Source organism: Orbicella faveolata, unplaced genomic scaffold (assembly GCF_042242905.1).
Source record: "Orbicella faveolata isolate gen_17 unplaced genomic scaffold, um_ofav_v1 contig_36, whole genome shotgun sequence".
Classification (NCBI taxonomy): Eukaryota; Metazoa; Cnidaria; class Anthozoa; order Scleractinia; family Merulinidae; genus Orbicella; species Orbicella faveolata.
In genome coordinates this window covers 5,510,785-5,527,500 of record NW_028301565.1, presented here as the reverse complement: position 1 = coordinate 5,527,500, position 16,716 = coordinate 5,510,785, and the positions used below count along the sequence as shown (strand labels likewise).

Sequence of the window (16,716 nt, the reverse complement as noted above, 5' to 3'; positions counted from 1 at the left end):
TTTCGAGAGCAAATGGCCGTTCGAGTTGTCATCGACACACAGCATTTGCTCTCAGAGCTCCATCCAGGTCAGACCGAACGAAGGAAAGACTGCTGATATTCTACTAATTTGAGAATATTCAGTGCTTTGTTACTCAACACAAGAAAGGTCACAACAGCCAATCGTTACCGTCTCTGAATCAAACACATACTCATTAGTCCATTGTAATGCTTTGCAACTGCAGTTTTACACCGGGCATAAAACTTCCGACCAAACCAATGAACAAAGGAAATATTGATTTACTCATTTTTGTGTTCCCTCCAGGGCCGAAATTGACGAAAGAGGTGTCTTCATCGATAGAAAGACTAAGCTCACTCTAGTGTCATTGTAGTATCGACATACAACAGAGTAAATGTCCTAGTGAAACAAAGGCAATGAATAGATCTCAAAAACAAAACTCGATGACAATCGATATTCCTGAAGAAAAGAATTATCGATTGTTAACGATTTTTGTCACTCGATAACAATCGATTAAAATAATTTTCTGTGAGTTCGATTGTCATCGATTGCAGATATCAATCGATAGCAATCGGCGATTGATATCGATTAATATCTACTGATTCCCGATATCGATTTTTACCGATTGTCTACGCCTGAATATTCGGCATGTTCAAATGTGCACGTGAATTTAAATGCATTTTCCAAGGCAAACTGAAAAAAAAAAAAAAATTCAAAAAGAAATATATATCTGCAAATATAACAAATAATTAGAAGAGGAATTTTAATTTGATGTTAACATTACTGTATTTATATTTGAATCGAAACAGACACGGACAACTGACCAGGGCGAGACCTGGACTCCGTGGGGTCGTAGTTAGAGTACGTGACGGAAAAACATACGTATAACTGGTGTCATTTTCCGTATCAGCCGCTGAGACGTCTACGAGGAGTATTTCGGAGTGGTCTAAACCGATTCCAACGGAGAAGAAAGCCCGTTTCAGAATCTCTCTTTGATCAACACTTGATACTGGTGCCGCATTTATCTGGTAGAAAGAACTGACGGGAAGTAGATTGAGGTAAATCAGCTAACTAACATAATATGACCGACTGCGTTTATGTCTTGTCTTTCAATTCAACGACAACACGCAAAATCAATTCATTGACAGACAGAACTCTGACCTAAGCTATTTGAATTTGAGTACAATAAGAACAAGATTATCATTTCCTCTTTAATATCTTCTTCGCTTTCTGACAAGAAAGGTACTTAAGGTAACTTACGGTAAGATAAATGTGAATGATTGACCTTCGGTTAGTGTCAGATTATAGATATCCAACGAGAGGAATTTCGAAGCCGTGAGGTGTTACGTTAAATTACGTGTTCCGACCGTTCGTATATGATTAAAAGTATTTGGCCCCACGTGCTTCGTGACCGTGCATCTAAACGAGTACGGCCATATAGTCAGTTTTACAGTACTTGTACCTCGCTATACTGCTGAAGTTGAGGCATTCCTGCTGTTCCTGTCGCGCTCTCTTGAAGTCTGTCAGTGAAATCACGTGAATGTTTGATCATAGGCGGCCCAAGCTCACAATGCGAGGAGTTTTTTTTTTTTTTAAATCTTTACGCGAATGTTCAGCGCGCGAAACGTGACACGGTTACCGCCGACATCTACTATTACATAACGACCGAGTTTGGTTACGCGAAACGTGACCTTCGCCTTGCAGTATGTGGTGGTGTTCTATTATAACGGTTTGAATTTATAAAGGTTTGTATGGGGAAAAAACGCTAATCGACATTATAGCTGAAATTTTGGTATTTTTGCAATAAAAATGACTCACCTCAATGCCTTGTTGTCTTTTCTATTGTCATCTCGCTTCTCAGCTCGATCCGAAGCCTTTTAAGCAAGTTGTCGCTTTTTGGTTTTTAAGCGAGATGACAATAGAAGAGACAACAAGGCATTGAGGTGAGTCATTTTTATTGCAAAAATACCAAAATTTCAGCTATAATGTCGATTAGCGTTTTTTCCCCATACAAACCTTTATAAATTCAAACCGTTGTAATAGAACACCACCACATACTGCAAGGCGAAGGTCACGTTTCGCGTAACCAAACTCGGTCGTTATGTAATAGTAGATGTCGGCGGTAACCGTGTCACGTTTCGCGCGCTGAACATTCGCGTAAAGATTAGAAAAAAAAAAAAACTCCTCGCATTGTGAGCTTGGGCCACCTGTGGTTTGATATTATTTGTTTTCATCAATTCTGTCGTCACATCATCGACTCATCTGTGAAAAAGGGTAATTAGCGAGACAAGGCGCGGAGTACACCACCGAGCGTGGAGCGCGGGACTAAGGTTTATTTTTCGTTGCTCCTTTTTCGCGTTCCGCGCCAACATTTTTCTGCCGTGTTCTCGGCCCGTTTACGCACGTGTATCGCGCGCGCGCTCTGCTGTTCGCCAGGCCATCTACAGCTTGCCGGGCTGCACCACGATGAGCTCGAATCCTAAGTGCTTCAGGCATATTATAGTAAGAGAGTTTATTTCCATAAAGGTCACACTCTCAAAGCCCCTTGGGAGTGATCTGAAAATATTTTGAAAGGGATTACTTCGGAAATAAGCCTTATATGGGGGATTATTTCCCTTTATAGCCTTCATCCAATCTTGGGGAGAAGAAAACGATTTCTTTTACCGCAACATCTACAGCACCAACTGAAATACATAAAGCCTGGAGTTTTCGTGAACCGACCATTTTTCTAATGATCAATATCAATCTGAAGATCATAATTATTTTGACAGCTATTTACATTACGCACGAGTATAATGAATGTCTATCACAGTCGCTGGCATTCTCAACTGACGCGCGTAATGTGTTTCAACGCGTGCCATGCACATTCTTTTTATTTCCAAGACACTTGTCATTTCTAACACTACATTAGCCGAGTTGCTGATTTTGATATTGATTTATTTGAGTAAATCAGCTGGAGATAGGTCAGAGCTAACGTATCTTGAAAAATTTTACCTTTTTACACGTTCTTCTATCACAAACCATTTTTTTTCCGGTAATATCTCTTTTTTCATGGGAAGAAAGCACTACAAAGGGTAATATACTTTGATACAACCTGGTTTTCTTGGCTCGAATTGTCTTTGGCGAAACTGAAAAAGGGAGTTAACTATCCAGCTGTATTCTTTCATTTTATCTGCTTGGAGATGCCAACATATCCATGAAATTGTCTTATTTATTGGAAGAAAAAGACTTGACATTTAAGAAGTGGGCTTTTAATTAACGACTGATTGAAAGACAAGAAATTGTGGAATGAAAAATGAATTTGAAACTAAAAAACTTTGATTTGATAAATTTATTACAGCTTCAGTTAACCTCCATCAGTCTTTATTTTACAAAATAACCACTAGCTCTTTAGTGTATCAGAATATTGGTTTTACATTGAAAGTTGCCAAGCAACAAGGCGTCTCCTCAGTTAAACGAAACGTAAATAGTCGAGTATCATATATAGATATATTCAGGTGCCTTGGAGAAATGTTGTTCAAAATCATGGGGGGTCAATTGAAAGCACGATTGTTTCAAAAAAAAAAAAAAAAAAACTGAAAAAAATAAACAGATAGTCCTTAATCGAGAAGCAAAATTTACATTTGTTCCCGTCGATTTTATGAAAATAATTAAAAAAATGCAAAAGAATAATGATAAAATTAAAACATTCCATTTCATGGTCTTTTCCATCCCTTGAAGGTTTACTAAAGTAAACTGGAAAATTCAAAGTTTCGTTTATTGATCAGTTTAAAAGCAATTTTTAAGTGAAAAAAAATGGCAGGCGAATGTCTATTGACTTCTTTTCTCAATTAACACGAGTTAGTTTTCTGTATGGCCAGAAGAGAAAACCTGCTCACAAAATAAACACATTCAGCACACGAAAATCGTTCGGCGCAAATTGGTTCTCCACAATCCATTGTGTTGCTTCTCAGGTGAACAAGTATGCTATCACCTAATGCCATTCTCTCTTAAAGACGCTTTTAAAACTATGTTGAAGCCACTGCAAACAGACTTTACGCTGCGCAAATATCTTTTTATTCAGCAAACAGCGACACCCATTAATGCCCCTTTAATTTTTGTGATGAAATACACTGTGAATGGATTTCTTGCTGACGTGACGCAGCTGGTGTAAACACGCTTGCGCCTGGAGTTTTTGCTGTACCCGAACTAATTCGCCCCGCGGCTCATTTCGAATACTTATCATTCTTTTTCAGTTTGGCTGGCAGAATGGAAATTCGCTGGCTTGCGTTGCTGTGTAGCTGGGCGCTGTTAGCGCAATTTTCGCTGGCGTTTCCAGAGGAAGAACTACTGGAAGAATTTGAACTCGACGAACCTGAACCTTTAGGTAAAACTCAAAACTAGTTTTGCAACAAAAACATTTCTCGACCTCTTCGGTGAAACCACTGATTTAGGTGAAATCCAATAGAACATGGAGACACGTGTACTTCTCTTGTTCTCGTATATCAGACTGGTTAATATGACCAAATGCAATATTTGTCTAATATTTGGTAGACTGGATGCCTCTTTCTTAGAAATATCAACGATATCAGTTTTGAGTAGAATAGATTGTTTTCTACACATTGAGCCATTTTGAACATGTTTGCTTTTGGAAAAAAAATCCGTGAAAAAGCTGGTTTTTGTAGTTGTAGGGTATAGTTTTGTAGATTTTAATTCAATTTTGCCGTCGTTTTGGTTGGCCAATTACTTTTAGAAACCTTTTAAAAAATTCGTATTTTGTTGGTTCCACGGCAAATCTCTGCAAAGTTCCACTTTGTTGTACGATACCTAAATTTGCTTTTTAGTTTAAGGATTTTGCATTGTACGAAAAAAAATATGACTAACGATGTTTGGTCCTCATCATTTCCTGTTACATATATGTTGTCTTATATTTGTTGTTGGCGACAGTTCCAGAAAAAGAAGAAGCCAAGGACCGCGAAAAGCGACAAAGTAAGAAAATTACCTCGTGTTAATGTGGTCACCATGTTTTCAATTTGTGCCATGTCAAGCCCAGACTGAATATTTAACTGCCGAATTAAGCCTAGGGCGGATACAGGATATACAGGATTTTAGATGAGGGGGTTCGAGATACAGACCGCCAAAGGCGGTCCCCTGTGGGGGGTTCCGGGGGCATCTTTCCCGGAAAATGTTATTATTGAGGTCCTCGGAAATGGGATTTCCGTCATTCTTAAGGCCAAGCCAGCGTGTTATAATGTCTCATTTTTTAAATTTAGGTTCGAGCGAACTCCGCGAACCCCCGCGCCCCCCCCCCCCCCCTAGATCCGCCCTAGCAAAAAATAAGTACGCAAGAAATTTCACCCATGGGTTTCCTCACTAGTGTAATAACGTTTGCTTCCCTCTCTGGCTTGTGTTTTCTGAATATTCTTGTGTTTTAACTTAGTAAGGGCACAGAATCTTTACAGTTAGAATACAATTTCAAGCTTTCTTCGAGACTGAAACACTGCCCCCTTTTACGTTTCCAAGGTGTATTTAAAATCCTTGCAGCTGATTCCACAACAAGCGGAGCCTTTCTGGATGCAAATGATCCGTTTCGTTGAATTGCAAACGTTTTTCTCAAAACCCGCAATCCTAAAATTACTTCATTATCTCACATGAGTCTTTTGTCGGAAAAAAAAAATCTTGAATGGTGTCTTAAAACTTGTTTCGCTTTCAGTTGAAATCCCTGAGAAAAGGGAAATTTTTCCACTGTAAATTTTCTCGTGATCAAATGAGGAAGAAAGGAAGATTTTTTACCGTTGATCATTTGCATTACTTGGCTTCTTGGACCAGTCATTTTTAAATATAGAATTTTAAACTTTGAAACGGCTTTTTACAATAACTGTCTAATTTCTCGCGCGCTGACTTTCAGCTGTCAAACTGTCAATTTTTTAACCAATGGGATTTTATGGAATTTTTTGAGTAGCCAATCAAAAAGCGAGAAAAGCTATTGACAAAATTGGCATTTTTTAAAATAAAATTCGCTTATCTTTATTTACGGCAAGTTGACGGCGTCTGTTCCCCTCATTTATTCTCGGCATTTGACCATTTTGGGGTCTTGGTATTGTTAAAAACAAGTTGACGTCAGTTTTTTTATGCGTCTGTCGTCTTATTGATGATAGATTGTGTCATAACATTGTCAAAGTTTGATTTTGGAATATGTCAGAAAGGTCGGGTACACGCATGGCAAAGGAGAGGGAGGGAAGGAGGGGGACTTTTGCCGTTTTTTTTCCTTAGATTGTAAATGGTAAGTGACCTGGTCAACGACGGGGCTGAGGCAAGGGGATAAAATGGCAGCGGCAGTGGCCTTTATTAGTCATAGTTCTTGTCTTGTATTGGTTCAAAATGATACTTAGTACAAAATTATAGAACATTGCAGAAATATTTGTGACTATAACGAAATCGATTAAAAAAAAAAAAAAAAACTGTAAACCTAAGTACAAAAGACAGTTTCAAGCACACAACTACGTCATCTACTGTAAGATTTAACATTACCAGAATTACGGGAAAGTTCCGATAGTAACAACTTCCCCCCACCCTCCATAAAGTAGCAACCTCATGAAAGCAACAATAAAGTTTCCTGCCTGTTAGCAAATCCCGAAAGAGGTGACGCGCTGAAAGTAACGAGCATCCACGAAAGTCGCGACTTGACCTGAATTTTTCTATATCGGAATACAAGATACTACAAAATGTACCAAAATGATCCATGTTGTTATTTCCCTATGATTCTTACTACAAAGACAATATAGAGTAGAAAGTTTTCAATTAGCTGTCATAAAAGTAAAACCAAGTAATTACCCTGGGGAATCACTAAACAACCACAAAGGGCATAAACCGTCCAGCGAACCAATCATAGCTCGAGGATAATACATGAAGCTTTCAGCCAATAGCATCAGGCCTAAACTAACCAATCATTTTCAACGGACCGGACTTATAACTCCATCAACTGACAAACACTTTTCACTGACACTGAAGATGACTTCCGCTCAGCTGGCGAAACGTCAGTCACCAAAAACAGGTCTTTTCAGAACTACCCTCACGTGGAAGAACACGCCATACGAACTGTTAATACTCCAGATTGTAATCATTTACTATAAACCATTGTTCTAAAATTTAAGTTAGGAATAGTAATAATAATAATAATAATAATAATAATAATAATCAGTAATAATAGTAATAATAATAATAATAATAACTTTATTACCGTGTCAGTCTTTCTAGTTTTTACAAATAAAAACTAATTGGGGACACCTATCTACATTACTCCATAAATAAATAAAATAAGTTTACAATCTAGTATATGTACAATAAAAGAAAAGAAAACCTATATAAATACAGTTTACAAAATCAACAAAAACTAAGTTCTACACGAATAGCAATCCTTACATTTATATTACGATACAACGTCCGACAGGTCGAGCGCCCTGATTTGATTTTTAAAAGCATTGAAGGAGTCAGCCAATTTAATAGAGTTCTGCAGCTTCGATTAAATGAAAGGTCCCATATATGTTAAACTATGTCACCCGTATGTAACAGTATTACATCTTGGTAAGGAAAAATCGTCTGCATTCCTAAGGTTATACTTACTCATGTTACAACTAAAAAGATCTGATATATATGATGGAACTAAGTTAGTCCTGACTTTATACATCAATATGGCTATGTCCTGAAGCCTGCGATCACGTAACGTTGGTAGTCTAGCTTTGTCTAGTAGCACTTCATAAGTACTAATCCTGTCGCAGTAAATAGGAAAGATTCAAGATCTTGTCATTATACGTTGGTAAACTTTTAAAAGTGGATGGATATTTTGTTGCTTGTAATTCAATCCATCCTCCATTAAGCATGTTGACACCGCTTTCTCCTGTAAAATACGTGTTGACTCTTTTCATTAGGTGGGTGTAAGGACTTGCTAGATTACTGTGCACAGTGGCCGGACGATTATTGCCAAACCTATAAAGATTATATGAAGACAAACTGCCCCCAAAAATGCGGCTACTGTAGTAAGTATTTATGATAATTGAACATGATAATATATGGAACGTAAAATCGATTTAAACTTCATTTTTTTTCTTTACTTTTGAAATGACGTAAAAGTCAAACTTTTAAGTGACATGCAACGTACAGATCAGAGCGCGGGGCCGAGTTCAGTCAGAATTTAAACAATTATCATGCTTAATCCCGTGGAATACTTCCTAATATTTAGAACATAAACCCTAGCCACAACGGCTGCTCATGGTTTGGTCTTATTTGGCAATACCACATTAAAAACCAGTTTCTTTTGTTTTTCATCTTGACATTCGGGAAACTTTCTTGGCCAGCAGTTTCACATCACACGAGCATGAGTGAAACTAAGGTTATATAGAGCGTTTTAACTCACGTGTGAAAACGCTCTATAGACCGCCGAAAGATTTTAAATATCAAACTGATGTTGGTGTGAATCTATAGCTCTGTCTGTAGAGCACTATTCAGCTAGCTAAAACGTGTAATCATAATTATTAGAATTAGAATTTAATAAAAAATAAATTAATTATCGTTATTGCCTTATAGGTGGACCCACTAATCCTCCAGGTAACTAAATGTGAATATTAAACGGTTTACGCTAGAGATTAAAAAAAATAGTATAAGTTAAATTTATCCTGTAATATTGTAAAAGCCTTATGTTTTTTAGACTAATTTTCATGATATTTTTAATTTTTGTGATTCTTACCCAATGAATTTTCTTAAATTGTCTACCATAGCTGTCTCAAACTGTTATTAAAATATAAAGCTAAATGACGTTGTTTCTCTTCCCTTTTCTCCAAGTAAAGCAGTGAAGAATATAGATGCTATATAAACAATAGCCTCCATTTGGGGCGGAAATATGCTCGGATATTTGTCCGCGGACATTTTCTGTTCCGAGAAGTGAACAGTTTTCCGAGAGCGTAGCTCGAGGAAAACTGTGAGCTTTGAGGAACTGATAATGTCCAAGGACAAATATCCGAGCGTATTTCCGCGCCAAATGGAGGCTATTGTGTTTTTCATCCTTCAAATATTTTTCGCAACACGCGCGGTTTTGAAAATTGGGGAGTACCATTCGGATATTCCCCAGCTGGGAATTATTCAGTCACGTGAAGTGTTTAGACCAATCGCGCGCGAGCGAATATATTGGATGGATTATATTTTGAGACAATTTTAGACCTTTTTGTAAGGTAAATGGTTTTGCAGTCAAACCTGTATTAGGCGGACACCCTCAGGACCCGCGCTAGTGTCCGCTTAATATAAGGTGTCCGTTGAAAGCAGGTTCTGAAACGGTCAAATAGCATTCTCGTGAACGGTCGATAATTCTGAAATACCGTATTTCCAGAAACAATGACAAGTAGATGAGGTAAAGCGTTTTAAGTATACAGTAACAGTATCTATATTGATCGAATGTGAAGGTTCACAAAATCAAACAAGAACAAAAGTTCTGTAAGAACAAAACCGGATGTTAAAATATCGTATTTCTGTGACAGCTTTTTGTCGGCAAAAATTGACCGATCTATTAAAACGTGGACAAAAAAAGCATGTATCCTTTTTGCAGTGTCCGTTTGATACAGGTTTCCTAACAATAGAAATGACCATAAAAGTCAAGTTTAAGCTGTCCGCGGCCGCTTAATAGAGGTGTTCGTTGAATACAGGTATTTTCTTACAGTGAATGTGGGAAAAGAAAGAATGGGACTTGCACTGCTGTTTAATAGAGGGTGTCCTCTTAATATGAGGTAATTCGCTTAATACAGGTTTGACTGTATTAAATTTAACTTGAACCAAAACGTTTCCCTCGCTTATCGTGTCCGTAAAGGACTTTAATCCTTTAAAAACGTCTGTTGTTCCAACAATCTCAACACAAGGTTGAAACAGTCACAGCCTATGACGTGCACTGCATTGTTATATCTTTTTTCCAAACAGTTTGCAAAGACAGCAGCCAACATTGCTCTGGCTGGAAAAACAGTGGATTTTGTGCTCCGTCAAGCATATATCATGACTATATGAAGAACAACTGCAAGAAGACCTGTGGTTTTTGTGGTGGCGGAGGTGGCGGCGGCGGAGGAGGCGGAGGAGGCGGAGGAGGCGGAGGAGGTGGAGGCGGCGGCGGTGGCGGTGGCGGTGGCGGTGGAAGTTGCAGTGGTACGTACAGAAAGTAACTGTTATCGGTATCTTAACCGACTGTTCGCAGTGTAATACAACCTCTACTCCACAATTCTAGCAGTTTTAAATTACGGATAGTTCGCTTGGTCTCAGAGAAAAAAAACAATAGAAATCCAGCAACCTCCACCTGTATGATACAGACGCTCAGTTCTGCTCGTTCTGTGTCCGCGTTAAACACGTTCTAGTGTACTATGGATTTGAGGTGTTCAACTGACGATGAATTCTTCATGGTTCTCATCTGCTTGTCTGCATGTAGATAACATTTGCGAATTTTCAAAAGAATTTGTAATTAGCTTTAGGATCCCTTTAGAACGTAAAAATCGTCAGGAAAGTTGGAAAGCGTTTCCTTTTAAAAGGGTTTAGTAAGGGATGGTGTAGAAGTGCGATTCATCATCATGGTTGGTAAATCATCGTAATACGATGGTTGGCGTCTTCGTTTCTCGGCATTTTATTCATTTTTTGTCTGCTGTTATTATAAAAGTCTTCCCTTCTCAGCACTTATTAGCATATCGAAGCATAAAGTCCTAATGACTTACAAATCTTAACAATGAAAAGCAACAAGGACACATGAAGGAATTTCAACAGCAGGCTTCAGATTAACATCTGCGCACGGTAATGCAGTCAGTGTTACACGCTAAAATTACTGTGGGTAATTCTGCAGACAGCTGAAGCGTTTCTAATTCCGCAATACACCCTTTTTGATAAGAAAGTCCTGTTTTCAAGAAGAGGCTGACACAACACTGACTTTCTTATTTTGGCATAAATTGAGCCTAACGCGGTCTTACATAATAGGACATTTACCAGTTGCCTTTTGCCTCTGTTTCAAAACGAGTCTTCGTGCGAAACCATTCATGAGTTCCCCCTACAGGTTCATTTTCATGCAAATCAAAGTTATTTTCACAAGAAAGGTTTTGCACGGAGACTCGTTTTGAAACAGAGGCACAAGCAAACTTGGAAATGGCCTATTGCATCTTAAAAAAGTGTATTGGGTATTTTTGTTTTGTTTTGCGGTGGGGGTGCCGGTGGGGGTTGAAAGCATTGTGCAATTTAGTTACTGCGTGAAATATTGCACGGTGTATTCAGACCTTAAAGCTCTATCTGCTAGTTAGTTTAAAGTGCCGATATTCCACTAGTAAACAACAATTCTTAGAATTTTAGGTTAAAAAACACTTGTAATTACTTTAGGCCAGATACATGTATTGTTAGGGTATATTATTCACAATTAACAGCTTCGAATTGCCGACTAAAGGCTCTATCGAAACCTTATTTTTATGATTTGATGATTTTTTATCGGTAGTTAGTGGGGCAAGTAACAAGGTGAAAAGCTGTACATTTGACAAAGACATGTGTGACTGGCATAACGTGCCATTTGATGATAACATGGACTTTGCCATCCGCAGTAGCAGCAGCGGCGGACCAAGCAGTGGAGCAGGGGGGAGTGGTGAGTAGATTCCATTTCTTACGAATACATTGTAGGTGACGTTATAAGAAGCAATTTGTCGCAAATTTTTAAAGTGATCACTCTACGTGAAAACATTTTCTTTTCCGATAACGGGGAAGATAAGGAAAATCCCAGTTACAGATTAAAGATATGATGTCAAAATATTGTTTTACCATCAGGAAAATTCCTTGTGACAGAGAATAGTAGCGGTAAGGCGCAGCTTTTGATCCCATTTGAGTTGGTCCTAGCCAACCACGACAGCAATCATGGCAGTATGTGTATTAGGTTCAACTACTACATGAAAGGGTAAGTCATGAAATTACTTTTTAGTGCCAAGTTAAGTTAGCCAATCAATCAATTAATCAATCTAACAATCAATCAGCCAATCCATCTATCCATCCATCAATCAATCAATCAATCAATCAATCAATCAATCAATGAAGCAAGGAAGCAGTCAATCAATCAATCAATCAATCAATCAAACAGTCAAGCGAGGAGTTAATCTTTCAATCAGTGAATCTGTCAGTCAGTCACATTGTCAGACGGTCAGACGGTCAATCAGTCAGACAGTCAGATAGTCAGACAGGTCAGACAGTCAGACAGTTAGACGGTCAGGCGGTCAGACAATCAGACAGTTGGTCAGTCGGTTAGTCAGTGAGTCGGTGAGTCGATAGGTCAGTCAGTCAGTCAGTCAGTCAGTCAGTCAGTCAGCCAATCAGCCAGCCAGACAGTCCGCCAGTCAGTCAGTCAGTCAGTCAGTCACAGTCAGTCAGTCAGTCAGTCAGTCAGTCATTTAGTCAATTGATTGGTGCGTCGGTCGGTCGCTTAATCGAATCGAGTGACTGATCGATCAATTAATCAATGAATCAATTTAACGTATCAACTTGATTTTCCTATTGAATTAATTAGTGACACCTGTACAAAGTGAGTAGAGCCTAAATTACTGAAAATATTTGTAGGTTAACACCAGCGCAAAAATTCATTAATAAAATTAGTTCAAGTTCTAAACCCGTTACTCAAGGCATTCTATAGAGGCTCTTCTCATTCACTTACATTTTACAGAGGTAATGAGGAACGATGAAATTGCAGTCTTGTAGGAAGACAGTCATCTGCAATTCTGTAAATACACTAACACGAAAATGATAATCATTAGCTTGTTCGATTTTCAGCTCTTTAGAGATGCTTTTTTTTGGTTTTTTTTTTCTTCTACAGTGGTTCACTGTCATTATATAAGATCGAGAATAAGAAGGGTTCACCAAAAACCAAGTTAACCAGTGTGAGTGGTGGACAAAGCTCTTGGATGTGTAAAAAAGTAACTGTACAGGTCAGCGTACATTGGCAGGTGCGTTAAATGCAGTTTTATCTTAATCCTGTAATGGATCAAATTTATTTACCTACCCACTCACTTGCCTATTTCGTTAACGGTCTTCCCTCCTCCTTCGGCCTATCAGCCTATTGACCCTACAGTACTTACCCGCCTCTTTACATACGCCTGTTACTTTCAGTCTTTCCTTCCTTCCTTCCTTCCTTCCTTCCTTCCTTCCTTCCTTCCTTCCTTCCTTCCTTCCTTCCTTCCTTCCTTCCTTCCTTCCTTCCTTCCTTCCTTCCTTCCTTCCTTCCTTCTTTCCTTCCTTCCTTCCTTCCTTCCTTCCTTCCCTCCTTCCTTCCTTCCTTCTTTCTTCCTTCCTTCCTTCCCTCCTACCTTACCTACCCACCCACCCACCTACTCACCCATCAACCCACCCATCCAGCCGCTAACCGGCCTGCCTACCTACCAACCAGCTACTAACCTACGCAGCCACCTCAACCCTTTCCCATTCAGTACCCTTTCTTCATTAGCTGGAGGAGTGAAAAAGGAAACAACAATTTATGTATTTTACTTTACGCTCACCGGTGCTTGGATGACAATAGCAAACTCTTTTACCCCGCACACTTTATGTTTAGCTGATGTTGGAGGCAAGTGCCAGTGGAAGTCCTATCGCTCTCGATGACATCAGTTTTACCGATGGCGCCTGCAGCTAAGTAACGGTTTGTGCTGAATTTGTTAATCAATTACCTAGACTGTCAGTTTATAAGTCTCTTTTAACGTGCCACTATGATCAAATTCTTGATACCCATTTTTTTTTACATTTTCGTACACAATAGGTCTTTCCTAGATATCCTGCCAAATTTCAAGCTATTATGAACATTAGAACTCATGTTTTTTGGACCTTTATCTCCTAGAATTTACGGCCGCCATTAATTTTCCTTGTTCCAAGTCTTGGTTGAGAATTTGAGATAATGACGTCATTTTCTCAAAAATACCACACGGGTTGAAATTATGTTAACAACTAGTACAGCAATTCGCATAAAGAATAACAAACACTTTGGCTCATATATTCGTCCAATTTTCTACATTAATTGTTATTCTAATTTCAACCCGTGCGGTATTTTGGATAAAGGTCATTACCGCACCCACGTTCGCAATTAGCCAATCAGGAGCCATAGTCACTGTCCTGATATCCTGTGATATCAAGTCACCAACCTGATATGGTTACGATATCATGGTCACTTGGCCGAGTTTGGGTACGGTAAATACCAAATCGTACCTTTTTGGTACGCTTCGGTGGTATATCAGGCTCGGTTGATCTCGTCATGGGCATATTGCCTCGACCAACGCACCTGATATGCTACCGAAGCGTACTTAAAAGGTACTACTAGGTATAATAAAGATGCTGTCTATTTTTGCTTCTAATTAAGCTGGTTAAGAGAATAGTCTACATTAGGATTACACGATATGGAATAGTCCTTTTATTTTATTTCAATCGACACTTTTCTTATTCTTCTTCACAGAATGCAGTACGGGGAATCTACAGCATAGAATGCATACTTTAGATGAGTGAATAAAAAGCAAATGCTTCAACTATGTGTGTGTTTCTTAATAGTGGGTGGGCCAAAACCTTTTGCTTGAGTACTCAAAGCGCAAGCACTCCCCTAAACTAATGCTAGCAATGAAAAAGAGGGTATTTAGTACATCTTCCCTGTTCTTATCACTTCCTCACGTACTTTTTAACAGAGCAAAACACCGTCAAGGTTTCTTTATTTGCTAATTAGTAATAAGCCGAAAAAAGCAACTCGTTTAAATCGGGAATCAAGACTCTTCCGTTGGTTAAAGAGCGTACCTCCTTCGAGTTAAAAGCTCTTTAAGAGCCGCCTGTTATTTCTTTTATGTCTTGATTGCCAAGACGTGACTTTAATTGCCATCATCATACGCTGAGATCCATTCCGCTTAACGTTTGAATTAAATTTACAAAAGCCTCTTTCTTGAGGAGAAAGTGAATGTGCATGGCAAGGTAAGATAACTCTTATGGCTGGCCTTAAAAAAATTACAATTCGTAGGAATTTTGCCAGTCGAAGAGCATCCATAACTAATGACTGAAAAGCATTTCTTTTAGAAAATGTAATTGATCACATCTCGAGTGGGCTTTTATCTTAAACTGAAGAGTTTCGATTCAACGATTTACCTTTGAACGATTTTGTTTGCCTAGCATACACTTTAAAGGAATCCTAAAACAGAAAAAAAAATATGCCTTATGGTAACTCCCATCAGCCCACCCTCCTCCCTGCTCGTCCAAATGAAAACTACTCCAAAGGTCTGCGGAAAAAGTATTCTTGGCGTAAAGTCCCTATGGCCATATGGCGAGATTATCCTTATGGTCATAAACGAGGTTTTAACCTGACACACTAAAACCTGTTGACAGATCGATCTATTGAAAGATGACAACGTCACTCTTAAAAGACATGTGCATATGCTTTGGATGGGTTCGTTTTCGTCTTGGCCGAGGTTTAAATCTAGTGATGGAATCGTATGTGGCCTTGTCTAGGAATGAGTTGTAGTCCCTAACGGTGCGAGTAAAATTCTGAACCCAAGTTGGTTTAACCACAGTCCATGGTTAGTTGGTGAAAGGAAGATTTTCTAGTGGAAAGATTTACATTTAACAACAACAACCATTTTATTTTGTTTAATACATAGAATATCATATGGCAAAAAAAAAGTTAATTAAACTTAAATAAGCAAAAAAAAAAAAAAAAAAAAAAAACCTCAAAATAGTAAGAACTAAACGAGCTGAGTAGTTACAAGGATTATTAGGCTTTAAATCGGTTGTAGGAAACATTTGCGGAGAGGGGGGGAAGTAGAGCGTATTTGGTGAGTATAGAGCGGCGACAAGCTGGGATAACTTTAACACGCACTTTGCAATGATTTCTCATAATAGGTGTGGCTGGTATCGTTCGTTAAGAAAGGTGAAAATAATTTTGGGGGAAAATTTTTTTGTGTCGAAAGTGGCGACGCCTAACTCAAGTTTGCGTGAAAATTGAGCATAAGCATAAGGAAGGAGCGACAACAAGAAACTTATGAATTGTTAAATTTTTGTCATCACTTTATTACTTCGACCGTTACAGAGCTGCGTGAAGCTTCTTAGCCCGAGGGACGAAAACCGTCCCAATTTATACAAGCCGACGTGCCATACATCTCACAAAACGGGCGCGCATGTAGACGTCCCGTGAGACTTTTTTTAATTACATGCGAATGGAGTTGTGAATTTGTAGTGTAGCTCTGAAAGTCGGTCGAAGTGGAGCCCTGAAAGTCGGTCGAAGTGGAGCTTTGAAGTCGAAGCAGAATTTTGCTGAATGTAAAACTAGCAAAAGTAGAAATGTTCAGCGTGAAATGGAGCGGTATTACCTTCGTCGTGTTAGGACTGTCCCGTACATGAAAAACAACAACTGTCCGTAGTATGGTTCCTGCGCCAGTTTTGGATGGAGATAAACCAATTTTCAAAAGGCAGCTAAGAGGTATGCGCATTGTACATCGCTTGACAAATTACTGGTTCATGTTGGCCTTAAAGGGCAAATATTTGTTCCTCCAGCTGTGTTTTAAGAACGCTTTTAGACTTTATTTAATACATTTGGATTAACCACGGTGACATAAGTTTCCTGTGTCGTAAGGCTTTGGTTTAGAAATTCTGTTGTTACCTGTAAGAATCGCTTGAACTAAGAATTTGTTCTACTGAATTTGTAGTTTCCGCAATTGCGTCAGGATTACTTTGACAGAAAATTGATGT

General features: G+C 38.7%; 2 protein-coding genes across 4 annotated transcripts in view; one reads left to right on the top strand and one right to left on the bottom strand.

Moving 5' to 3' along the window:
• LOC110050691 (uncharacterized) overlaps positions 1 to 875 on the bottom strand; it is a 38,334-nt gene extending 37,459 nt beyond the window's left edge. The window contains exon 1 of the mRNA XM_089275283.1: positions 1 to 875. This exon is cut by the window's left edge and continues 347 nt beyond it. The gene's annotated coding sequence lies outside the window, so the exon portion shown is untranslated.
• Positions 876 to 903: 28 nt separating this feature from the next.
• On the top strand, positions 904 to 14,519 carry LOC110050689 (MAM and LDL-receptor class A domain-containing protein 1-like). 3 transcript variants are annotated; one of them, XM_089274698.1, is made up of 11 exons: positions 905 to 1,055; positions 4,233 to 4,363; positions 4,924 to 4,965; positions 7,905 to 8,012; positions 8,560 to 8,580; positions 9,937 to 10,155; positions 11,474 to 11,617; positions 11,797 to 11,923; positions 12,830 to 12,959; positions 13,562 to 13,645; positions 14,450 to 14,519. In XM_089274698.1, the coding sequence occupies exons 2-10, from the start codon at positions 4,246 to 4,248 to the stop codon at positions 13,637 to 13,639; spliced, it is 987 nt and encodes a 328-aa protein (XP_089130824.1). In that variant the 5' UTR covers positions 905 to 1,055; positions 4,233 to 4,245; the 3' UTR covers positions 13,640 to 13,645; positions 14,450 to 14,519. The 3 variants fall into 3 exon arrangements, with proteins under 3 accessions (XP_089130825.1, XP_089130824.1, XP_089130826.1); XM_089274699.1 differs by lacking the exon at positions 8,560 to 8,580 and having other exon boundaries at positions 904 to 1,055; XM_089274700.1 differs by lacking the exons at positions 7,905 to 8,012; positions 8,560 to 8,580.
• Positions 14,520 to 16,716: the final 2,197 nt, after the last annotated feature.

Coding starts and splice junctions, on each gene's coding strand:
- LOC110050689 (XM_089274698.1), top strand. CDS start 4,246: ATGGAAATTCGCTGGCTTGCGTTGCTGTGTAGCTGGGCGCTGTTAGCG. Junction 4,966..7,904: donor GGACCGCGAAAAGCGACAAA/GTAAGAAAATTA, acceptor TCTTTTCATTAG/GTGGGTGTAAGGACTTGCTA. Junction 11,618..11,796: donor CAGTGGAGCAGGGGGGAGTG/GTGAGTAGATTC, acceptor TTTTACCATCAG/GAAAATTCCTTGTGACAGAG.